Source organism: Sitophilus oryzae, unplaced genomic scaffold (genome assembly GCF_002938485.1).
Source record: "Sitophilus oryzae breed Bouriz unplaced genomic scaffold, Soryzae_2.0 scaffold_684_pilon_pilon, whole genome shotgun sequence".
In the NCBI taxonomy this organism is placed as follows: Eukaryota; Metazoa; Arthropoda; class Insecta; order Coleoptera; family Curculionidae; genus Sitophilus; species Sitophilus oryzae.
Genome location: NW_022147289.1, coordinates 1903175 through 1929662, shown reverse-complemented (window position 1 = coordinate 1929662; position 26488 = coordinate 1903175). Strand labels below are relative to the sequence as shown.

At 31.6% G+C, this 26488-nt stretch overlaps 1 protein-coding gene across 8 annotated transcripts in view; it reads left to right on the top strand.

The window, feature by feature from the left end:
• The window catches only part of LOC115888162 (echinoderm microtubule-associated protein-like 2), a 196265-nt gene that overhangs the window by 147902 nt on the left and 21875 nt on the right, over nucleotides 1-26488 (top strand). For 3 of the 8 annotated variants that reach the window (XM_030907766.1, XM_030907768.1, XM_030907761.1), the window contains 5 exons: nucleotides 4926-5023; nucleotides 9462-9637; nucleotides 21428-21613; nucleotides 23734-23832; nucleotides 24041-24112. In XM_030907766.1, coding sequence (XP_030763626.1) covers nucleotides 4926-5023; nucleotides 9462-9637; nucleotides 21428-21613; nucleotides 23734-23832; nucleotides 24041-24112 — 631 coding nt within the window. Of the gene's footprint in view, nucleotides 1-2067; nucleotides 2291-4682; nucleotides 4868-4925; nucleotides 5024-9461; nucleotides 9638-21427; nucleotides 21614-23733; nucleotides 23833-24040; nucleotides 24113-26488 lie in introns of those variants that run through there. The other 5 variants (XM_030907763.1, XM_030907765.1, XM_030907764.1 and 2 more) reach the window with 5 other exon arrangements.

Here is a 26488-nt window from a genome sequence, read left to right as displayed (position 1 = left end):
GTTTTTGAGTTATCGTGTTACAGACAGACGGACAGACAGACAGACAGACACCATGAAAATATTTTGTATTTAGGTCATTTATGACCCAAATAACTCATTTTGAGTGAAATTAATTTTTTTTTGCCGATCTTAGCCTACCATACCTGTTGGTATGGTCTATTTATTTTTCAAATTAACATTTTTTCTGCTTTGTTTCGTAGCTACAGTGAGGTAAGGACTTCTTTTTTTCTATTTATTATAATTTCCTTCCTAAGTGCCTTTAGTGATTCGAATGAAATTTTGATGGTAAAAGCCTATATAAGTAAAAGGGTAAAAGTTACTATAAGTGATACATATTTTAATGAAAAAAAGTATCGACAGATTCACCAGGTACGTGCATATAGGTTATCAAGGGAATATTAAAAAAACTATTCGCCACTGGCTTTTTATTTTTTTAGCACAGTTGTATATGTGGTTTAAGGCCGATTAAAAGTTGTCTCTTAATATTTGGTCGATTTCGATCTGCTTGATGAGATAAACGCAAATTTATTAATTCGCCTTATTCCAGGTCTAATAAAAACCTTTAAAAGTTTTTAATCTTATTTAATGGTCAAAGTGTTACAGAAGTACCTACTCATTGATTCTGCATCAAAAAATATGAGAAAAAATCTTTATAAACATGAGTACGGAAATGCATAGTTTTAAAGTTACAGGGTGTTAAAAGTTTTAAAAAATAGGTCTTCTGTAATTATCTGAAATACCATTATTTCTTTAGTTTCCTGTAGGCAGCCGTGAACATAAGTGTTATAAATTTTAATAAAATTTAATAACAAATTAGATTAAATAAATAAATTTTATCAGTGGCGCACATGTTTTTTAAGAAAATTATTCCAGTGTACCCCATAATATGCACGTCCCTGGTGAATATATCGACACTTTTTTAGCATTAAAATATGTAGCACTTATAGTAACTTTGATCCTCAAAATGCCATTCGAATCACTAATGGCGCTTGGAACGAAATTATAATAAATCGAAAAAAAAAGAAGACTAATAACTCTGTTGCTACGAAACAAAGTTAAATCGGATCCACACTGATATAAAAAAGTAATCATATCTTTACGTGAGGAATCTCCGCACTAGAGATAGCACATGTCTTTTGAATCACCCTGTATACATATACAAGGCTACGACCACCAGTGATGCCAACTCGTGGGAAATTTCCCGATTCCTGGAAAATTTCGTGATTCAGAAAGCAAAGGGAAACATTACCGCAACTAAATACACATTTTCGTTTGGCATCCGACATTATTCTCGTACCCGTCGTATATACAAAGTGAATTTTAAATAAGTGCAGATATTTCTATAGGGATGGTATTTCTCGATCTCGGGAACACGGCATGAGTTTTTTTTGGGCGAAAAAAAAGTATATTTTGAAATTTGCTTGAAAATTTTTTAAATTTTCTGTTAAAAAGAACAATATCTCTATTATTATTTTAATAATAGACGACATTATATTGGATTTGAAAACTCGTGGGAATTTTTAGAAAAAAAAACGAGAAATTGTGCCCCTTCGTGAGAAATTCTTTTTCAAAAAGTTGGCAGCACTGGCTACGACTTAGCGAAACTAATCATACGCAAATAGATGAAACAAAGAAGTGAGATATTGCAGATCATGTGTGGACCAAGCACCTCAACATAAAATGGTCGGGTTGTCCACTGGGAACCTCAGTGGAAAAAGCGAAAATTAAGAAAAGCCGTTTTTATATAAAAAAAAAACAATAAAACATCTTTAGCAGTAGAAGTATAGAAAATTCGACAATATGGCAACAAATTGTTAGACGTACTAATGAATGCTGGTGTCCTTAGTGGACAACCCCACGCTTGACTGTACCCTATTCTATATGCCTTTTAAGAGTACTTTTATATTACTGTGCGATATTTTTTGATTTTATGTGTATATGGTTGTATATGCATCATTTATTAATTTATGTAAATTTTAGATAGATCACGACCTTTCTATATCGCATGTGATTAACTGGCTTATTTTCAATTCAGTTTTAATATAATATCAGTTATCGGAACACCACAGTATTCTAAATATAATTCAAATGACAATATTTATTTTTAAGTTACTAAAATGACAAAAAATTCTTATACGGCAGTGACAGTGTTTCCAGTGTTAAAATGTACGGCGTTTAAACATTACAATGTTTTCAAATATTAAAATGTTTAAGAAATATAAACAAAAGTCTGATGTGAACCTTAATTTGTACAAAACCGCTTTGCAGAATTCTTTAACCAATTCTTACAGTAAGTTAACATTTTATTAAAAATTACTCTTTATAGGAAAAACTCTAAGATAACTATATGCATTTACATACATCAGTATGGATAAGGCAGTTTTTTTTATTGATACAAGCTGTATAGTAAATATATTATATATTACTAAAAGTTTTTACATTTTTTACATAGACTATTAAAAAAAATCTTTAAAATAATATTTTTATTTCTACTTATATGTATTATTTATAAACATAAAACCTTTATGTTTATACAGCACTGGTTTTATTTCCTTATGTCTTTTTTATTGCTTCTAAATTTATGGGAGCGGAGGTATATTTTACACCTCTATAACTCCATTAAACTGAAATAATTAAGTGATATATGCACTGAAACTCATTTTAATATTTTATTGCTTTTTATCGGTTTATGTAGGTTGATTTATTACGTAAGAAAGTAATAATTTGTTACCCGTTGTTGGTTCATTTTTATTAATAAACTACCTAACGTTAAAGAAAGTAGTGCCATTAGGTACTCAGGTTTTATCTACAGGGTGGTCCGGATTGTATTCAGGAAACTGGCAGCATATTCTACAGATAAAATAGAAAAGTTCGTATAAATTTATGTCCTAAAATGTTTCGTTTCGGAGATACAGGGTGCAGAAGTTTCATTTTTTCCAAATAATTTCTGAACTAATAAAAAGTATAATAAATATAGTAAACGCCACGAATGTTTGGGAGTGATTCATCGGTCGCTACCATGTGAACTAATCTGTTCAAGGTCACATAAAACTTAATTCCAGTGCCGTGGTGTTTCAAGTCATATAATAATCAATATATAATCTGTCGTAATCTGTTGTTTTAACTGTCAAAATCTTGTCAAAACCTTTGAATTCATACACTAAGGAAGGAGCATAATGCTATCCATGTATTCATGCATGGCGGGCGGAAAAAGCACCATAAAAGCACTCTAGGGTGGGGATCCTTGACAGTTCTGTTTGACGATTCATTTGACACATTTGAATTTGATTTGAAATTTTGTGGATTTGTCAGTCTTTACGGAGCTTATTTTATGTTATTTATTATTTATTCTACTACTGATAGTTGTATAAAGGTAGTAAATCTAGATGGAAATTGTGGCAGAACTTAAATTTACAGTGACACTATCGCGATTTATCGAAAAAGACTCTAAAATAGTTAGTTGTGTAGCGTGCGGTAGATCTCGGCAAAAATTGAGTGAAATAATAACAGCTTTTCGCTAGTAAGTAACTATATAATATGCATACGTGTAGTAAACCGATCATGTATGAAATTCACTTAAATTAACTAAATTATATATTTTTCTTGCATTTTAGCTTTTATTTATTACTTGTCAAAGATTAGATGTCAAAGAATTTAGATACGTTAATTTGACTTACCTGCTTCAGTAGCGTATCGGATGTTTGTGTTAATAAATACTTATTATAACTTATCTATTTTTATTAGAATTATTTATTTTTATAACAATTTTAATAACTACCAACATTTATTCACACCGTAAAATAAAACAACAAATTATTGAGTCTATCCCACGTCTACCTTACATCATAGTTTTACATTTTTTAAATAAAATTAGAACGACACTGATAAACCGGAATTTAAGTCGGCCATATTTGAGGCCCATCGCGGTGTACCTAAGATTTTTGATATGCTCCTTCCTTAGTCTTCTTATTCAAAGGTCAAAACATATATTTGGTTATAAATATAAACTGGAATGCCCCATTGGTCGCACTGCAAGCACACCAATGGACTGACGCATAAAAACGAATCAATCAAAGAAACGCGTTATAGTATCGTCTTTGTCATTCACGCTAACATTTTAGAATATGTAGGAGGAGCGCAGGCAGATGATTAGACCGGGCCTTTAAAAACCTACGTCTGCGGTAAAAATTTACGTTTTTAATGTAAAAATGATTGCGCGCGTGTCGATTCTAACTTCATCAAGCAATTAATCACTCCCAAACATTCATGGCGTTTACTATACTTTGATTTTAATGTCAATATAACTCCTACTTGTAGGGGGTGCCCCCTACATATTTTTAACTGGTTTGAAGGGTAATAACTTTTCTCTTGAACCTGTATAAAACTACTGAGTGAAAAAATATACATTTTCACTGTTTTTTACGTAAAAAGGCTCTCTTGTTGAAAATCGTTACGAGCAACCGTTCTCAAGATATTTAGAATGGAAATAAGCAATACATGTCATTATTGACAAAACATAAACACGTGTAGATAGTTATTTGAGTGAAATGATAAATTTGGTATTTTTTTAAAAACAATCACGACTATTTAAATTTTCGCACTTATTCATAAAACCCTGTATACCTAACTTAAAACCTTCTTAAAACTGTATTTTTATGACACTAACAACGTCATAACTCTAGACAGGTTATATCGACCTGTCAAGATCAATCATTAAAATGCCGAAATATTTTAAAAAATTCCAGTAAAAAAAAACAAAGACACAAACCAATACCAAAAAATTTAATGCCTTACAGTTATATACCAAAATTATCTTGCTCGTCAAAACCAACAGTGTGGTCACATCAAAACCAAAAACAAGGTTTCTGTAATTATTGATATGATCGATTTAATTTTTGTATTGATTTTTGTTTTCGTTGTTTTAGATGAGATGCTCGAAGCTGAAAATAGAGGAGTCGCTGGAAGAGTGGCTGATCTTGAAAGGAAAGTTCTGGAACAGGGAGATGAAATTCTTTGTCTTAAGGTTAGTACCTACAATAATTATATATCAAATGAACAAAATTCTTACAGCTTTAGTGTATATTAATAAATAATATTTTCTTGCCTTTAGCTGTGTATTTTTTCTAATTTCGAAAAATCGAAAGTAGAGAAAAAAAAAACAAGTAAAAAGAAAATTGTTTTGCTTGTCGTAAAGGGGGGAACCAAGCTCCACTCCCACAACCGGTTTCTGGGCCTACCCTTCATCAGGTGGGCTGTCCAGAGGCTGGTTCTCACCGATACGGCAAGCAAAACTTCTTCTATATCAACAGACGATGTCGTAAAGTGTCGGTGAGATATTAGTGCATCTCCCGTCAAAAGATGGTAAAGAGCGTTTTTCGGCCCGCTCAAATATATGAAATGAACAAAATTCTTACAGCTTTAAAATGACTTTTGACGGGAGATGCACTAATATCTCACCGACACGACATCGTCATCGTCTGATATAAGTTTTGTTTTTGCCGTATCGAGAACCAGCCTCTGGACAGCCCACCTGATGAAGGATAGGCCCAGAAACCGTTTTGTGGGAGTTGACTTGGTTCCTTTACGACAAGCAAAACAATTTCTTTTTACTTGTTATTTTTTTCTCTACTTTCGATTTTTCGAAATTAGAAAAATACACAGCTAAAGGCAAGAAAATATTATTTATTATATGCACTAAAGCTGTAAGAATTTTGTTCATTTCATATATTTGAGCGGGCCGAAAAACGCTCTTTACCATCTTTTGACGGGAGATGCACTAATATCTCACCGACACTTTACGACATCGTCTGTTGATATAGAAGAAGTTTTGCTTGCCGTATCGGTGAGAACCAGCCTCTGGACAGCCCACCTGATGCAGGGTAGGCCCAGAAACCGGTTGTGGGAGTGGAGCTTGGTTCCCCCCTTTACGACAAGCAAAACAATTTTCTTTTTACTTGTTATTTTTTTTTTTTCTCTACTTTCGATTTTTCGAAATTTGAAAAAATACACAGCTAAAGGCAAGAAAATATTATTTATTAATATTTATATTAATCATTTATATATATATATATATATATATATATATATATATATATATATATATATATATATATATATATATATCCTATATATCCTATAGGAGGTCCTATACAGCCTCTGCCGCATCCCGCATTTCGATCGCCATTTTTCTGTTTTGCCATTCGTCATCTCTAATGGCCATATCTCTCATTGTGTTTCAAATTCGTTCTTCCCATGATATCACTGGTCTTCCTCTTCTTCTTGGATTTCTAGGGGCATATTCTATAGCTCTTTTTGGCCATCGGTCTTCCCCAGCTCTCTTCACATGTCCTATGTACTAAACAAGTTGTCTTATTTCTATGTTGACTATAGTTGTGAATATCTTCCCTGTCTTTCTTCTTATATCTTCATTTCGAATATGTTCTGTTCTTGAGATCTGACACGCTCTTCTCAAGAAATCCATTTCTACAACATCCACTCTTTTCCTGTTTTTTTTCAGTCAATTGCCAGCATTCTGACCCGTACGATAAAATAGGCTGTACTATCGATTTCTAGATTGTTATTTTTGTTTTTAATTTAATTTTATTCGACCAAAACATTGAATTTTTGTGTTTCTATGTTGAATGTCCCTGTTTGATGTTCCTTCTTGAGATATTATAGTTCCTAAATATTTGTATTCTTCGCATTGTTTTATATTGCTGAGTTCTAAGCTCCGGTCTGCTTGTCCATCGTCTGCCATTTTTAGATGTTCTGTTTTTGTCATGTTCATTTTCAATCCCCATTCTGCGTACTCCTCTTTCAATTTTCTGAGCATATAGTCAATATCTTCCTCATCATTAGCAACTATATCCTGATCATCGGCGAACAACAAAGTTGTCAAGCAATGATTACCAATCTGTATCTCCATTCCTGAGCACTTACGTCTCCATACATCCAGAGCTTCCTTGATATAGATTTTAAACAAAGTAGGCGACAAGAAATAACCCTGTACAATAGTTAATACCTACAACCTACAATAATTAATATTATAAATTTATTTTTAATTATTATACGTTCTCTGAAACGATAGAAACAGAAGACTACTGCCAGATTTTCAATTATGTTCTCTTATATTTCATCTTTTAAAACATGAAGTGAAGTTAGCCAAGGTTGGCTGAATAGTGTGGAAAGTTGTCTCATGTTTTCTCGTTCAATTTTGTGAATTTTGCCTCGGGGTATGTGCATTAGCTCCCCATATACAGAAAGGCCCGGCCTGCGGATCCGCCCTTTGGACCCGGCTTTGAGGGTTAGGTTAGGTTATAGTCGTCAAGAGGCCTGTTTTGTAATCCGCAATTTATTCCTGCTAAGCTTCTTTTGCGGTTTTAGAGCTAGGTCCTTGGATAAAAGCCTTGATGTGCCTGCGCCCCTGTCTGTTTCTCCAGTGGACATTCTGCTTGTCCCTGATCCAGAGTTTTAGTGCACTACGGGCCATACATTTGGGTATTCCCAGTACTGGCTCTGGACCAAGATAGGATGCCGATGATCCTTGCCTAGCTAGCTCATTGGCTTTTTCGTTGCCTTGGATGCCGCTGTGGCCCGGCACCCAGAATAATTTAATTCAATTAGAAGCCGGGCCTTGCAACGCGGCCTTTCACCCGAAATACCAGAGATTTGTGTGAAAGGCATAAAAAATATAAAAATAAATAATATAATATAATTTTATAGCACTTGTAGCTTTGTGGGACAAGATCTATACAGGGTGTTTCAAAAAACATGTGCTATCTCTCGTGGGGAGATTTCTCACGTAAAAATAAGATTTATTTTTCAAATTCAATTTATTTTTAATGTCAAATCGTGTAGGCCGTTTAATGCCAATTAAAAGTTATCCCTTGATATTTTGTCGAATTCAGCCTCCTTGGTGAGAAAAACGCAATTTTATTAATCACTATTAATAAAATTAAAATAAAAATAAAATTAATTATTTTACTTAATTTATTATTAAATATTATTACTATTAGTTATTATTATTATTAGTCCAACCTACAACAATTTATATACAAAATAAAAAAAATAATAGTACATATATTTATGATAATTACAAAAAAACCTAATTTTAAAATCTTAACATCCTGTAACTCTAAAACTATGCATTTCCATATCCCTGTTTATAGGATTTCTTTTTCATATTTTTTGATAAGGAATCAATGAATACTTATGTAAAACTTTCGCAAATTAATGATATTAAAATGTTTTAAAGATTGCTATTAGACTTGGAGCAAAGCAAATTAATAAAATTGCATTTATCTCATCAAGGAGGCCGAAATCGACAAAATATCAAGAGACAACTTTTAATCGGCATTAAACTGCTTACACTAACAAGAGAAAAAAGTCAGTGGCCTACATGCTTTTTTAGAAAAATTTTCCACTGATAACCCATAATATGCACGTCTCTGATGAATATGTCGACACTTTTTTAACTTTAAAATATATCTGATTTAGAGTAACTTAAAGTTTTTTTTTTCGATTTATTAAAGTTACTGTAGCTGTTTATTAAACACCCTGTAGCTATGAAACAAAGCAGAATCGGACTTATATTGATATGAAAAATAAATCTTATTTTTACGTGAGGAATATCCTCACGAGAGATGGCACATGTTTTTTGAAACACCCTGTATAAATAAGAATTGATTTTTTATTCACTGTTAATGATTAATATAATAATTATTCACTAAATAGACTTGAGATAGATTATTAAATGTTTCACGATTAGTATTGTACTCTGTAGCCGAGTACAATTTATTAGAAGTTTATTAAATTGAAAATAAATTAATGCTGACGTAAATGGTTATATATTTATCCGAAATTGTCGTATTCCATCTTGAATTTAAGAGATTTAAGAACTATAAATAGTTCTTGTGTAGATATGTTTATCGGAATAAAAAGTGCAGTATTTTCACTCAGAGCAAAAAAGTAAGGTAAAAAAAGTAAGTACTTTACCCCCTTTTGGACTTACCAAGAAAAATCCACCAAAATAAGCAGAAAATACATATTAAGTATCCACTTTTTCACAAACTAAAACAAGAAATAAACGAGTATTTCAATTTTCTCTGTAATATTTTTTTCAAATGTAGCACCAGGTATCATAGTGTATATCAAACCGACAAAACAAAACTGCCAACAAAATTGCAAGTTTTCAAAAATAGAGAAAAAAAAATATCGGTTGCTCTCCATATTAGAAAGTCGACATAAAACCAAATCAACTTAACTTGGATATTAGCCAAGGTGCGATGCAAAATAAGAAAACCACTGAGTTTTTCCAGTAACGTCTAGAAGATATCTAGGAGTTACTGTTTATTCCTTCCTTATTATTATTATAGTTCCAAAAGTTATTCGCGGGGAACTTTGCATGTAGCGTAGAGGAGGATTATTATTTCAGTTTGTTTTAGCAAAGTTTACATTTTTAGGGTACCCTGGCAGATGCCTTAAGACGCCTCAACGCTTTAGAAGGGCTGAGAAGCAGCTCCTCGAACTCCAGTACTCCCACGACTCCTCTGAATATCAACGGAAATGCCTCGATGAAAGACATCAAACAGAGGACTGGAAGTTTTTCTACTCTCAGAATAGAAAACGCAAATAGAAGGTATTAAAACATTCACTTTATTTTATTTTCTTGTTCTTTATTTAGCCAATAGTTATTTAGTATGTTAGGGCTCCTCTATGTTTACTTGTTTCTATGAGATTTACAGGGTAGCCCAATAATAAAAGACGTCAGTCACAAACTGAAAGAAAAAATATTTGTAAGAGGAATCGAAAAAATATAATGTTTATTTGTTTCAGTATCAATATACAGGGTGAGTTTTCTACGATTTTTTCTACGGGTATCTCGGAAACTACTGGAAGTCGGTTAAATCGGGAAAGAATTGCAGTTTTCTGGGGTCATAAATATGCGCTTTTCAGATTTTTGAAAAAGTTCATGGCTTACTAGATATTTCGAAAAGAACAAATTGCGGCTATTTCAAAAATTGTTTCTAATTCCATTATAATCTATTTTAGAAAAAATGTTTTCAGATAAAAGTTGTAGATAATCACCTTCTCAATCGGACTGTGTTCTCCGTTTTTTCTAATGCCTGTCATTTTTGACATATGACAGAAATATATGTTTTTTTAAATGGAAACCATAGTTGGCCATGACTTCACAAAAAGCACCATTTTTTAAGCTTTTCGGCGATATTCGAAAAAAATTTTAGGGAAAAAACTTTTTAGGGAATGGTTTTCAAGACACGTCAAAAGTTAAATTTAGAGACTCGCGCATTAATAGAGTGATTCCAACATGACTTTCATTATGACGACGCTCCCCACCATAAGGAAAGAAATGTTAAAAATTATTTATATCATAATTATGCAAACTCAGGGATAGGAAGAGGTGTACCAATTATTGCATTGGCCTCTTCGATCACCTGACTTATCCATTTTAGATTTTTTATACGCTATGGTTAACAACAATTATTTTAAAGAACCGTTTAATGAAATATTCCTTTTTATTATAAGTTATAAATCATAACACAATAACAATACCATACCAACTAAGTGAAATTAGTCAAGAAAGATAAGAATTGGCTATTATTATAGCTTATATCGCTGAAAAGCTTAAAAAATGACTCTTTTTATGAAGTAATGGTCAAGTATGGTTTCCATTTAAAAAACATGTTAATATGTCAAAAATGACAGGCTTTAGAAAAAAAACCGAGAACACAATCTCATTAAGGATGTAATTACCTACAGCTTTTATCTTAAATTTTTGTGTCTAAAATAGATTATAATGGAATTAGGGACAATTTTTAAAATAACCGAAATTTGTTTTTTCCGAAATATCTAGTAAGCCATAAACTTTTTCAAAAATCTGAAAGGAAACTCTGACTGACTCCTGTACTTACTCGGCAAGTATTGTTTATTGGCATACAGGGTTCGACGATTGTGCGTCGTAGCTCCTATAGTAAATAACTTAGAAATTCTGTATAGATACACATCCTGTATACCCTGTTTACGAATTACATATTGTAGTGTAACAACCCAAATTCGTCAACAAAGTTGAAGAAGTAATATTTTGGCCAACTGTATAACAAGAAATTTAAATGAAAGAAAGAACCCTACGTTGTGTTAAATATTTTTTTATTGTGATTACCTCGCATGCGCCTCGACAGAACCAATATTTTGGGAAATTTGAGGAGAATAGGTTATGTAAATAAAACGCTAAATTTGTAAATAGCCCTACTTATTTTATTAAATGAAATGAATGGAGTGCCGTACTCTGCCTGGAATTCACATGTAAAAGAGCACGGCAGAGAAACCTATGCTGTCCTGAACTTTAATAAAAGAGAAACAATAATATAGAAACTGTCCTCATACCTAGGTTTATAGTTTAATACACTCAAAACATGCCACATTTATATCGTTCAAAACTGAAGAGTTTTTTGTTAGTTTAACGGGTCCCCACCCGTAGGTACGAAGTCCCTTGTTGCAGAATCGACGCTAAAGTTGAAGGTTTGGTGCCAATATCTTATAATTTAATAAATTATAAGTTATTCTATAAGATATTCTATTTATTGTTTTTGTTTGCCGTTTTTGCGAGCTAAGATATTCGCCCATGCACGGTCGAAAATTGTTATTACACTCAACAAGGCCCTTATTCTCACAAACCACAAACATCGGCACGAAGGAACAGTAAACGGTTTTATTTATATTACTTTTAAACTGAAATTATTTACAGCATAGATAGATTCCATTAAATGCATACATATGTTATATATTGTCTTTGTCAGATCAAATGAATAAGGAAAAGCCTTAGAACAGAATTACAACAAGAAAACAAAATAATATGATTTAGTTAACATTAGTTAAATTATGAGAAAACATTTACTTTACGTTTAATCACATTCTTCGTCACAGAACTCAAGAACCAAAATAATATCAATTCGTTTCGAATGGTAGTCTAGAAGCTATTATCTAACAACTATCACCTCTGTTCGTCGCCTGATTTCCCTCTCCCTAGTTTGTGAATAATATTTTAAAAATCAGTAATTTTGTTTATGTATACAGAGTGTCTTAAAAATGAATGTTTTGAATTGAAATAAATATGTCTATTTTTAAATAGGCGGTTCATATCAATATGTTTGTCAAGTACACGAGTCGCCTGAGCGCGCCATAATATAGAGCTTTTTCGGAAGCCTGGATCACCCTGTATTAAAAAGCTTAGAAAAAAGTGAGAAGAATAACTATCGGTATTGATATCTTACAGAGATTGGGTCAAGTATTTTATAAGTTAAATTATTTTCAGCTAGTATTTAAGAGCTGCATAAATTTGCGATGTTATTTACTTCAAAGAAGTACCGTAGGTAACTAAACTATCCACATTCCATCGAGATATACGTTAAACGAGCTATTTGCGGGTTCACTGCCGGCTTGTTAAAGTGTTAATAAGGTAATAATTATCCGTTTTCTAGTACCTAGATACTGGGTATCTGATTTAAATATACTACGCACGTACGTCGCTCAATCCCGCGTTATTTAAACTAGCATCCGGCATTTCGTTATTATAACGAACTAAAATATTAACTATGTACCTGTTTTTATATGCAAGCTACATCATATTCTAAAATGCCATAATTATTTTTATAATAAATTACAAGACAAGGTGTCCCATAGAAGGATTGACACCCAGGGCCGGCGGAAGGGAAATATTGAGACCGGGCGAGTACCCTATCTGGCGCCCCCACCCCTTAGTTTTTAAAACGAAATAATTATTGTAACTCTCTCTTTCCTTCAATACTATACTTTAACTACAACCCTTGTTTATATATTCCTACAACTAAGCATATTTATATAAATATGCTTAGCAGGATAACAATATATTTTCACTTAAAGATTCTTCAAAATTCTCCTCTTCGTTCAATCTTATTCTGCGGTTGTTATTTTTTTTTCTACATCGTGTGCGTCTCGAAAGTGGCTTACCACTACAATTTTTATATTATTTTAGATAAAAAAACAAGATTTGGTATGTGAGTATATGACATAAATTAGGATTGATTGACGGGTTCAGTTATTTTTGGTCCCTTCCTGTTTCACCGGAAATGACTAAAACTTTTGATTTTTATATGGCACCCTCGGTATATTTCTACTTTATTCGATAAAAAATGACATTCTGAGTAGAATGGTATATCATATGTCACATTTTTACTTAAAAAATCGTATTTTAAATTTCAATCTAGAGTGCCATGGCTGTCTTAAAAACACTAATTTTTAAACAAGGAGACTTGGAAAAATAGATTTGATAGTTTAATGTTTTTCGTGTCTTGTTCAGGCCGGTTAAAAGATGCTGAAATCGTATTTTTAATCATATATCAATTTTTTTCAAATGGAACAAGGGTGGCTCATTAGCATATTTGGAAAAAACATTTTTTTACGAATAATTTGATACCACACACTTGGTATTTCCAGTCAAATTGTTTTGAACCGCATGTTACAATTTCAAATAAACCATAATATGGTTTATTATTTATATACTTTCATATAATATGTCATTCTATTCAGAGTGTCATTTTCTATCGCATAAAATAGAAATATACCGAGAGTGCCATTTAAAAATCAAAAGTTGTAGTAATTTCCGGTGAAACAGGAAGTGACCAAAAACAAATGAATATGTCAATTAATCCTAATGTCGTATACTAACATACCAAGTCTCGTTTTTTCTTCCGAAAAAATAAACAATTTATAGGGGTGAGCCACTTTTCAGACGCACCCGGTATATAGAGTTATAAGAAATAGAATTCCAACTTCGGCAGTCTCGTTCTGGTATAAGTGCTCTTTGAAAACATTAGTATTTAGTTGCAAGCAGTTGCATTATTTTTCTATATGAACTTTTCTTTTCTTTTTCACAGTCAATTATTTCGTGCAGAATCAGTATATAATCATATACAGTTATTTCGGCTTCAAAATGAGGATCAGCCAGTGTTTGAGATGCATTTCTTTGTGATTTTTTTTGTGTGATTCCTTTAATGAGAAAATTCTACGATTCTACTACCATTTTCCGTGTATTATTACATATTCAATCCGCAACAATCAAAATCACCAAAAGATTGATATCTTTCCCACTACTGTGAATAAATTAATTTAATTAATGAGACAAGCTTTTTTTGACAATAAAGATATCGGGATCCTCTTCAGCTTCTTGCGAATGAATATTTGCCTCATATTACTATAAATAGGTATATATATTGTATTTATTAACTGTATATTATGTATATTTCATGTAAACTATATCATTTTTAAAATACAAACTAAAAATACGAGGAATAATTATGTTTTCCATGTATTCTACAACATATTTATTAATCTGTAGTATCTAACTAGCGTGACGTCATAAATCTCGCTCCGAAGCTGTTCTATTAGAGACGGCATTACGTCAGCATGGCCGCAAGTTGCTGACCTAATAAAATTAATACTATAAAAGCCCGCGGGAACTGTCAAATTCAAAGTTATTCGTTTTACAGACTATAATTGCTATTATTTTAATGTGGAAATTGATAGTATCGATTAATTATTGATCTGGTTATTCGTTACTACTTGTTTAGATTACTGTTTTTAAATATTTTAGTTAGTGTCGTGGCGCCCCTCGCATCCGGCGCCCCGGGCGGCCGCCCGGTTCGCCCGGCCCTGTTGACACCAGGGGCGTGTGGTGAAATTTTAAGTTAGGAATGCAATTTTTAGAAACTTTCTCGATCCTTCGATCACTCTTTGCAAATTCGTCATCACAAAAACGTGGATGATCCGACATGTTTTGGGGAAGTTTATTTTGGATGGACAACTTGGACAACTGAATTTCTCACGAAATTTTTTATGCGTTAAGTGTTGAAAAACTGCGTTCTGCTGATGAACTTGTGGCAGGTATTGTCAATACTAATTTACACAATTTCGACACTTCGGTGTAGGCATCTTCTAGCTCCTTACTTTTTAAAAATTGCATCAGGTTCGTAAATCACTTTTAGTTCAGATCGCAGTAACACTCGGTCGAAGAACTGGCCATAATGAAGAAGAAAAGATTTAAACGCATCTTCTGGAAGAGTTTTTCCTTTATATGCATCAAAATTGCAGAGCTCGAGGAATTTAAAATCATTTAAACCATCAAATCTACAGTTTATTGGTTGCTGAATATCGGTCTGTCCGAGAAAACAAACGACATCGATAAATCTTTTTAATATTTGTCTATTTTTATCGACTAGTTCATTGTGTTGGCGGTGACTAATTTCCAACTGCTTATTCAATTCCTTTTCAATTCTGGTTTTGCCAAAGACTTTTTTCTTTTCTGAGAACCGGCAAATGTGCTTTGGACATAATGTGGCTTTTTACAGCTTTATGGAAATTGTTTAAATTGGAAAAAACTAGTTTTATTCCAGAGACCCTTTTCATTTTCAAATGATAAACATGGCCAACCAAATAACTTATTTATATTTTCACACCCTGTTAAGCATTTAAATTGTTCGTATTGTTTTTCGGGATAAAAATGTCTAATACAATTTTTTATTTTTGTGGTTAAATCTATTTAGTGGATTTTCTACTGTTGCTCGGTCGGAGTCAAGGCTGCATTTGTTATGGGCTTGATAATTAAAATAATGTTTCAGCATTTTTAATATAAACCAAATGAATTGTTCCATATTTTAAAAATTAGATTACATTTTAAGATATGATGTTTTGTAATTTGTTTAGGGGAAGCACTGCTTCCCTTGCTTCCATGATCTGCACGCCGCTCATTGATACTACAGAGATCTCGTATAATATCAGAAGAGATATAATGATGATTAAATGAGAGTTTACTAGTATAGTTAAAGGAAATCCTTTGCGATTCCAGTGTTCAAGGATGTTAGTTTGTAAGGCCTTATTGTGCAAAGGATGTTGTTTTGTTAATTGACTCATTCAAACTGTTCTGATGATGGGAATAAATTTTTCGAAAGCTTGACAAATCAAAAGTAGTTTTATTAGCCTGTGATTTATTAGCTTGGATTATTGACTGCATCCTCATTAAATTTAGTAGGTTTTTCTTTGATAAATATACAAAGTAAAAGCGTTAATTGAAGAAATAAGAAGATGCGCAACCTTATGGGCGATTTCGCGGCACAAAACCTGTCCGAGATGTAGCAAGGCGTTACCGTCAGTCTTAGAATTCCGAGATTTAGTTTAGCTCTGCGCCACTGCGCTCTGATAGTCGTTTACAGCGCAGCGGATAAAGAATACTGTACCGTAGTTCTGCTTTCAGTCGACAGAGTGAGTAGTTGCCGGAGACAGAACTACTGATTAATCCGTAGATTTACGGATTTTGGGAACGGTACGTTAATAATACGGATTTTCTATCATTAAACAATTTAATATATTATTATATGATTAAACAAAGAACGGTGTCAAAGTTGGCTTGGAAATGAAGGTCGCTATTATTTCATATGTAAAATATTATGGTAAATTAGGTAAATAATAAAAAATCGTCATTTCCAAGCCAACTAGACGACTTTTTCCGATCATAGGACATATTCGGTACCTATAAAAGAATTTTTATTTTTGTTGTTTATTCTATGTTTAACACGAATAAATTTGCAATACATAAACGCAGATTTTTCATCCAAAGATATGTTCGTCAAACGTATTACAGATATTACACATTCTAATATGGCAACAGTATCGCTTTCAGGTCCACACCGTCTTCGATATGCCTTCGCTGGCCGTATTAGAGAATAAGTGTTTTATGTGTTGACCGCAGAGCGATTGGTGTCTCCACCGTACAGCACTTGAGACTAAGGTGAAATCAAATGAGCCTTATCACTAATTCACCCATTAGGTTCCGTATCTTCCCAATTCTTTCAATCAACGGTAGAAGTAAAAATTAACAATCGATGGGAAAAGTTATATTAGAACACTAATAAATAAAATATAAACATTTCTCATTAATCATTGCAGAAATTATGTGTCACAATTTTAAATAGAAACTTCCACTACTTAATGATAATAATTATTAATAAACTGTTTCGTACGCTATAAACGCAAAAAAAGGTTAAGGTAGTTAATAGGGATGTTCGAATTAATAAAAAAATATCGATATACACATGGTTTGCTCATACTATTGGTTTGCTAGGACTATACAGGGTGTCCCAGAAATAAGTGCAAGTATATTACATACAACATATCCAAAATAACTCCGTTATTTTGGACTTATTTGAAAAACGATAAAGAGAAAATATGTTTCTTTTGTCGAGATAGCTACCACCCCTTAAAATACTTGCACTTATTTCTGGGACACCCTGTGTTTTTTTTAAACAACAAAATTTTCCATTTTTAACAATAATAAAAAATCTGTTTAAATTTCAAAATCGATTTAAATAAATTAACTAATCAAATTATTGTAAAACTAGGTATAAAAAAATGGCTTCCTATATTTATTATCCGATTATTAAATTTAAACGCTGATATTTTTGCAATCAAAAATATCACTGATAAGCATCCGGTTTAAATGTATAAAGTTTTGTTTAAAAACAAGTGTTTTAAACGTGTTTAAATAACCATTTACTTGTTTTTAGAACATGTTTGGTTGTAACAGAAAAGTGTTTACAAAATGCCTGGAATGAATTTTGTGTTTGAGTGCTAACTTGGAGTGAAAATCGTGTTTAAAACAATAAAAACCATAAGAAAAACGTTTTCTTTAAAAATTAAAAAAAAACGATTTTTTTCAATTCTGCTGATATGTATCGAAATTTTTACAAAACAAAACTATCGATATTTTAATTAATCGATACATTCGGACGTCCCTAGTTAATGTAGTTAGCAAGAAAATATCAATAACGTTTCGTATTGCCTGACATAATTACATCCAATCTAAATACATCAATCAGTGTTGGAGTAATTAGAATTAATAAAAGGCAAAGTAGATCAATGTGCTTAAAATTGAATAGGCTATGACTTTTTCTTAGTTCTTACATTGTTATTATTACTATTTTTTTTTTAATTTTATTCAAGACAAATAATACCGCATTTGGTAAATCTAGTAGCAAGATTTCTTTTAATGGAATGCCTTATGTTGTTCATTTTCATTTTAAAACTAACTGTTGTAATAATTAATCTGTACAGGGTGTCCTATTTTCGTTTGTTTTACAGGATTTCTCGTTATGAGTAGAGATACAAAGATGCGGTTTTCACATCACTGTACTACCACAGATTAGGTATCCTATAAGTATACAGATAAAAATCTTGTCCCTAATTCGTGGTACGAAAATTGTTTTTTATGACGATGTGCAAAGGAGTAAAATTTCCTGTGCGCAAAAATAAACTCCCGTAAAATAACAATAAACAGCGTAATAGAGAGATATCGCTAAACCGAATAGCGTGCATGGACGTTAATAAGGCCAGGTGTTTTTCCTTTACGTGAGGTGGTATTAACTCTCTTCATTTATACTTATCGGATCGGAAAGAATTCTGTTCGCCTCGCGTCCGCTATTTAAACTTAACCTAACTTTGAATTTAAAACTTTGAAATTGTTTTGTTTACTAGGTATTTTAAAACTAAAGGGCTAAAATGCTTTATTGTTCAACGTCTGCCAGTGGGTTTAGGGCAACAAGCAACAAATTCTCTTAGAAGGGCTATGTCGTCATCTGCTGTAAACCTAAGCCTCATTATAGGTTCTTTAATATTGAAAGAGGTGGAATCCATATTTTGGGCCATATTTATTTAATTAAAACTAATCCCAGCTTCTTAAATATCAAATTACCTAATAAAACTAAAGTAATAATTCAAAACAATTCAAACACAATCTAAAATAAAAGATCTCGCCGGCCGGCCCCGGTTGTCAAATTCCGGCACATGCCCATTTAAGCAATTTTTAAACGTTATTTAGAAATAGCGCTTGGTGTAATTGATCCGCAAATTACGTCAGGCGGTAACGTTATTAGCGGGTGTTGCGTTAAAAATTGACTCGCGCATATCGTAACCATAAGGTACGCGTAAATACTGCATGACGCTATTCGGTTTTCCGATATCTCTCTAATAACTGTGCCGGTCAGGCGCTGATGTGCACAATTTTAGAGGCCATAAGTGGGCGTGCTATGTGCACAAACTAGTAACCTAACTAGTGCCCGATTCCGAAAATTGGAACCACGAAAAACAATAAAGAAAAAACAAAGTTTATGATCTGTATAATCTGTGGTACTACTTTTTACTGACATAAAAAGGCAAATTAAATAAAAAATAATAATATATAGGGTGTCTCATTCAAAAAAAAGCATAAGTTTGAGTCGTATTTCGAAAATGACAGCTACCAATGAAAAACTAGTTACGCCTCTGGATTCTACGTGAAAAATTATATGGGATACAGTTTTCACCTTCTTGATAAATTATAAGATAAGCGAGATACAAAGGAAATCGAAAAATGGATCATTAGTTTCAAAGTCGCCCTGTACCTCAGGAACTAAGAAAGCTAGGACAAATCTGTGTGTATCTTCTTTAGTTTCATATAAAAGTAGTACAGTAATGTGAGGATCTTCGTATATTTTTTCATAAACGAGAAACCCAGCATAAAGCATGAAAATGGGGCACTCTGTACAATAAAAATCAGTATTTATTTAATATAATTATTAGCGATGGGAACTATCGAATGAATTAGACTATCGAATGGTTACTGAATGAATGATTTCAACTATCGAATGGTTTTATTCGAATAAAATCATTCATTCATTTGTATACTAAAGCATATGTGACAACCTCGCCGTGCGACTAAATGGTTATTGTTGAGCCACGACTATCGAATGTTTTTGATAAATGAAATTTAGTATTCGTTTGATTTTTGTGTGCGTCAGTGCATTATTAATTCTTCCAAATTTTTATAACTTCGCCTTATAAATACTGTGCTATTTTTGCGTTTATTAAAATATTTAAAATACTAAAATAGTAGTTTGTTTAATTGACGATTGTGTGCGTGTGCAGGTGGTCAAAATTTTTCCGAAAGTTTGTGTGATTTTCCGTAGCCCGATCTTTCAATTATTTAATTTTATATGGTATATGGTCTATTTTTTAATGGGAAATTTTGAGAAGTAGCAATTTTTAAGAGAGATGAGATGAACTTACAATTAATTTTAAAAATACATATTTGTATTTTAGATGTTTTAATAATATGAATTAGTTGAACTTAATAATTATATTAATTAATGTGGTTAAGTAAATGGTTATCGAACTCAGACTATGGGGTGAGAAAATTAAATTAAAAGTTTTACACGTGCCAATTTAAAAAAAAGTTAACGATGTTTGTATTTTGTTTATGCTAATTCTCTTACATGTAGTTTTTTGCGAAGAAATATTTCATTTATTTTTTAGTAAGTAAATACCAGTAAAAGTAAATATTATTATTATTAAATAGTAATATAAAGTACCGAATATAAATAATTTTGATTTCTAATTTTTATTTATATTTTCCTTGCATTACACTGCACGCTTAGAAAATTAATAAATGTTTATATTTCATGATTTTAAAATTTGTTGTTAATATAACAAATTAGTTCTGTAATTATTATTATTTAATAAACCAACGTTGCCACAAAAAATTGAGAGACTATATTATTTTTAAATAGGATCTAATATAAATAATTTTGACATCAAATTTGTTGTTTATATTTTGCTACTACTTAAAAAAAATGTTTATATTAAATGATTTCAAATTTTGTTGTTAATAGGTATAACAAATTATTACTGTTATTATTATTTATTAAACCAGTCTTTGCTTAAACACATTAAAAATAATTTTCCTACATCCAAAATAACAAGTATTATTGCAGTGTAACAACAGAATATTAATAAAAAAATATAAAATATATAGACATACTATCCCTAACTACTAAAGCCAAACAATAATTATTCTTTGCTAATATCAATTAATACCGAGACTAATACCAATATATGGCAACAGCGCCCTTCATAATGTATTTTCTGTGTAAATACTAGCACCTCAATAAAAAAAAATAGTGTGTCCTTATCTTTATCTGACTCCACAAAAAATCAAAGATGCCGGCTTCTTTCATAGCATTGCCACCGACCGGGTTTTTCGGAAAGAAACCTACGTCGCCGGGCGACAACTAAAATCCAGTTAATATTTTATTATAATCGATCCTGACGAATAAATGAATTTTCTAAATGAATGAATTTTATAAATGAATGGTTTTTGCTGCCGAATTACTAGAATACAATATTTCAAGGCAGATGACGCATCTATTCAATAATTTTTATTCGAATAGTTTTCAACGAATGTTTTTTTACTAGCTATCGAAATATTCGAATGAATTGCAACTATCGAATGTTTCGATAGTATTCATTCGATAGTTCCCACTACTAATAATTATATATTTTGTTTCAGTAGATATACAGGGTCTTCCCTTCCTCAACGACGTGCCGTCCACTATCAGTCTACCGGAAGTCTACACTCCGACAGTCATAGTTCAAGTAGCGTAAGTCCCATTCCTTCCCCTTCACCCAGGGCAACCCCATTGCCTCTGCAAGTTGCGAGAAGAACGCCAAGTACGCCAACAGCTACCAGTCCAAGGTACTACAAAAGAAATATTTTTTTTCCGTTTTTAACCTTGTTACAAAATATTTACAGGAGTTTTGTAAGGATGATTGTTGAGTGTTTTATTTCAAACTTTTTTTGTTCTTGTCGCTTGCTACACTAAAAACTATATTTAGCCCCTTTTTAAGATTCACAATGATGTCACTCTAATTCAAGACCTGACACAATGCCTTTCCAAATTTGTACACCTAGTGTGATGCTGTATAAACCTAGCTACATAATAAAACATTAATAACATAAAATATACTCACAAAACCCCAACAAATCAGCTAAAATGCAAATCAAATTCGAATGTGTCAAGTGAAACGCCAAACCAAACAAGCCTGTCAAAAAATAACGTCACATGACATGACATCGATTCCGTCTCTGATGCATCAATATAAAAATCCTCTGTGGTCTTGCTGGACAAGCTTTAAATAGCAAATCACTATTTGTATTAATTTGTATGTAAATTTGTTGCCTCCAAATTTTATTTTTAAATTGAAAATATTTATTCAAAAATATATTAAATATATTTTTGAATAAATATTTTGTTTTTGTTTAAATATATTAAATATATTTTTGAATAAATACTTTCAATTTAAAAATAAAATTTGGTGGCAAATTACTGGTTGCATATACTCCGTTACATACAAATAGTGATTTGCCATTTAAAGGTTGTCCAGCAAGACCACAGAGGATTTTTATATTGATGCATCAGAGACGGATCGATGATGTCATGTCATGTGACGTTATTTTTTGACAGTCGTCTTTGGCTTACTTACTTATAAATTTTATAAGTGTAGTATACCGGGTGCATTGCATGGCATTTTCTGTATTTCCAACGACGATGCACCACCCAGTATAAGTATTCTAAATATAAATAATTTGATTATGTACTGTACATAAGTAAATGCATTTATTGGCACTACAATTACTGCAACTGTTTCCCTTTTACATAAACATTTATATTTATTTAGTCGATATCGATAGTAAATCATGGGAAACGGTTTATCTTTCACAACGAGCTATGACTAAGTATAAGCGTAGCCTCGTTTAGAACAAAACAAAGTTAATTGGAAAGTTAGAGTAGTTTAATTGGGAACTTTTTAATTTAAACAAGAAAAAATAGCGAAAAACGAAACAACCTTGTTTAGTTTTGAGAATATTAAGCAATTAGATCGTGAATAAAAGCAAATGGGATAATGATATGAAAATGATTAGTTAACTAGCAATCGACATTTTTTCTATACCTAGTTGCGTTAGAGTAAAAAGTAAATATACAGGGTGTTCCTTAATGACATGCTAATATTTGAGGAGGTGATTCTTGGACCTATTCTAAGAAAAAAACTTTATATGAATATAACCAAACCTAAACATTTTAACTTTTTAGATCCAGGGTTGTAAATTTTTTTTATTTTTTTTTCACAATATCTCTGATGGTATATTTGATTGAATAAATGCTTATTTTGATATACAAAAAAAAAATCTCCAAAAATATTCAATGTAAAACCCGTATGGACGGCACTGGTTGAAATAAATAAAAAATTTTGTACACTAAAAAAGGTATTTTGATGCATAGAAGATGTGTATCAAGTTTCATAAAGATATGTATAATTAAATCAGATTTATGAAAAAAAGATATTTTTTGAAAATTTTACCACCCTGTATCTCAGAAAGATGTTTAGGACACACATTCATATGAAGTTTTTTTCTTAGAATAAGTCCAAGAATAACCTCCTTAAATATTACCATGTCATTAAGGAATACCCTGTATATCTAATCCCCAATCTATATACAGATTGTTAACTGGACGGTTACTTATTGGGGAACAATGGCAACACTGCCTACATTCCAAATGAGTACTATGCCACAAAATAGAAATCAATTGTTGATTTCTATTTTGTGACTAAGCTAAGTCCCGTCGCGTCGTCTCTCGACGAGCGGGCCGAGGTTGCCATATTTCAACCATAAAGCTCTTGTCGCGAGTAATAAACAAATTAACAACCTGTAAACTTCTTTTAGCTTGCGTGTCATGTATTGTAGATCTTCTTATATCTTCTTTGTCGCTTTTAAAATTTTTAATACAATTTTAAATGAGCTTTTTCTTGTTTCAGTATAATCTCAAACAACGGTAGCCTTCATAAACGATGGAGTTCCACCGGAGACTTCAATCAAACTGGAGTTACCGGAAGTCCAACCGGTATGCAAAGCAAGTAAGTTTTTTGACTAAAAGAAAGAAATAATATAAAATAAGTAAACAAAAAGTCGCTTAAAACATTATGTGGATATCTGTTATCATACCTGATAATAATGTACATTTTATTTTCTCTTTTTAAGATTTTAATTATTTCTTTAATTTATTGTTTTTTTTTCTTATGTTTTTTTTTGTTTTAATTTTTGTTCTTGTTTATTTTTTTTTAGGTTTTCCACCAAATCCTTTATGAATCTGTTTAAGTCAAATAATAACCTTGCAGCACCTAACTATAAGCACGGGTAGGTTGTCTAACGTCACACGTCAAAAATAATAGCTACGTTTGTTTGCCGTTGGTGTGTTAATAATACTATATGTAGCACTAAGCGCTAATTTGTTTTATTAATAATTGATATTACTCAGACAAGATAAGAGCATATACCGGGTGCGTCTCAAAAGTGGCTTACCCCCATAACTTTTTTATTTTTCCAGATGGAAAAACGAGATTTGGTATATTACTATATGACATATATTAGGATTGATTGATGTATTCAATGGTTTTTGGTCACTTCCTGTTTCACCGGAAATGACTACAACTTTTGGTTTTTAAATGACACCCTCGGTATTTTTTTACTTTATTCGATAGAAAATGACATTCTGAATAAAATGACATATCATATATCAACTTTTGAAATTTTCGCTTAATAAAATATCTTATTTTAATATTCAATCTAAGACTATGTTAAAAACACTAATTCTTAGTCAAGGAGCCTTGGAAAAATTGATTTGATCGTCTAATGTTTATATTGTCTTGTCCTGGCCAGTTAGTAAATGCTCAAATCGTAATTTTAATCATATCTCAATTTTTTCAAATGGAACGAGGGTGGCTCATTAGCATATTTGGAAAAAGCATTTTTTTACGAATAATTTGATACCACACACTTGGTATTTCAAGTCAAATTTTCGTTACGAACCGCTAGTTATAATTTCAAATAAACCATAATATGTGAAAATGTCAAAAGTTGACGTATGAAATGTCATTCTATTCAGAGTGTTATTTTCTATGGAATAAAGTAAAAAAATACTGAGGGTTCCGTTTAAAAATCAAAAGTTGTAGTCATTTCCGGTGAAACAGGAAGTGACCAAAAACAATTGAATACGTCAATCAATCCTAATTTATGTCACATACTAACATACCAAATCTCGTTTTTTTATCTGAAAAAATAAAAAAGTTATAGGGGGTGAGCCACTTTTGAGACGCACCCGGTATATATTTAAAGCTTCACATTTGGGTTGAAGAAGGCTTATAAGATAATTGATATTTGTGAGTCATAAATATACTTACAGGGTGTTCAAATATTTTATGGACATAGAACTACTACGTTACTACATATTTTTGGAATCACAATAAGTTATCTGAATACAATTTACCTTTATAAAAAAGTTCTTCTGTCCGTTAGAGGACATCAATCAAATATAAACCCGCATAAATTAATTTATTACAACTTTATTAAACTTATTGTCAAAAATTATTGATTTTGGCCAACATTTTGGCCAACTAGACTATTATCACCTACTATACAGATTTTAACACTTGATGTGCACAGTGGTTCCCCTTAATTAGCTGCGCAGTCATAACTGTTAGATATCTAGATATAGCTTGACTGCACATTTTTTAATAGAGAGTGATAACAAATGCTAAATAAATGTATATAAAAAACTTAATGTAATATGTATTAAAAAAATTGGGCCCAGTTCGTGTGATTTGCATTTTAAGTTCTAACTATTCGGAAAGGTATACAGATTATGTTTGCACATATGTAGGTACATGTTTTTTGATATCGAAGAGGTCAAATTTATTTTAAATGTTGAAAAAATAAAAGAGACAATTGTTTCATTTTATAAATATAATTTTATTGTCAATTGATATACAGTGTGTCCACGAACTAAGTTGACACGAAGAGGAAAAAATAAGTTACTTTTATTTTAAGACAAAAAGTCAATCTTTAACCACCCGGTATAAGATCCGGCGGCAATTCGCGGCAGCCAGTGGCAATTAATTTATATGCAATATACTTTAAGCAACAAGTATTATCATGCCGTTTAAGAGGATTTGAAAGGGAAAGTAGTTAAAAATCTTAAAGAGTGACAAGCAAAAATGTAAAAATACTATTTTTGTTGCCTTCAAATAAATTGCCATAAACTAATATTACTTAGGTTTAATTAAGTACAAAAAAGAAAAAACAGTTCTTTTTACCTTCTTTTCGAACGTCCATTACAGAAAAGGCAACAGCTTTTATCAATTTTAATAAAATAAGTAATTAATTGGCGTTATCTGAAAACTGTTTATGTCAGCTTGATACCAGTAGCAAAAAGGTGACATTTCTAATAAAAAAAGCGCTACACCAGGCTTACTGGATTTTGTTATTTATTATGTATCGTTTACAGGGGAATTTTGATATTAATATTTCTAATGACCTATCTGGGAACCACTGTGATGTGCGAGGTTCCGAATGCAGCTTATGATATTATACCCAAGATGTGTTTAGAATTTCAAATAGAATTCAAAAATCGAAAAAAACATTGGGTATTCTGGCTAAAATAAGCAAATGTTCAGCCATTTCCGATTTAACCGGAAGAGAATACATCTAGAAATAACTTTAACTTGAAACATTCAA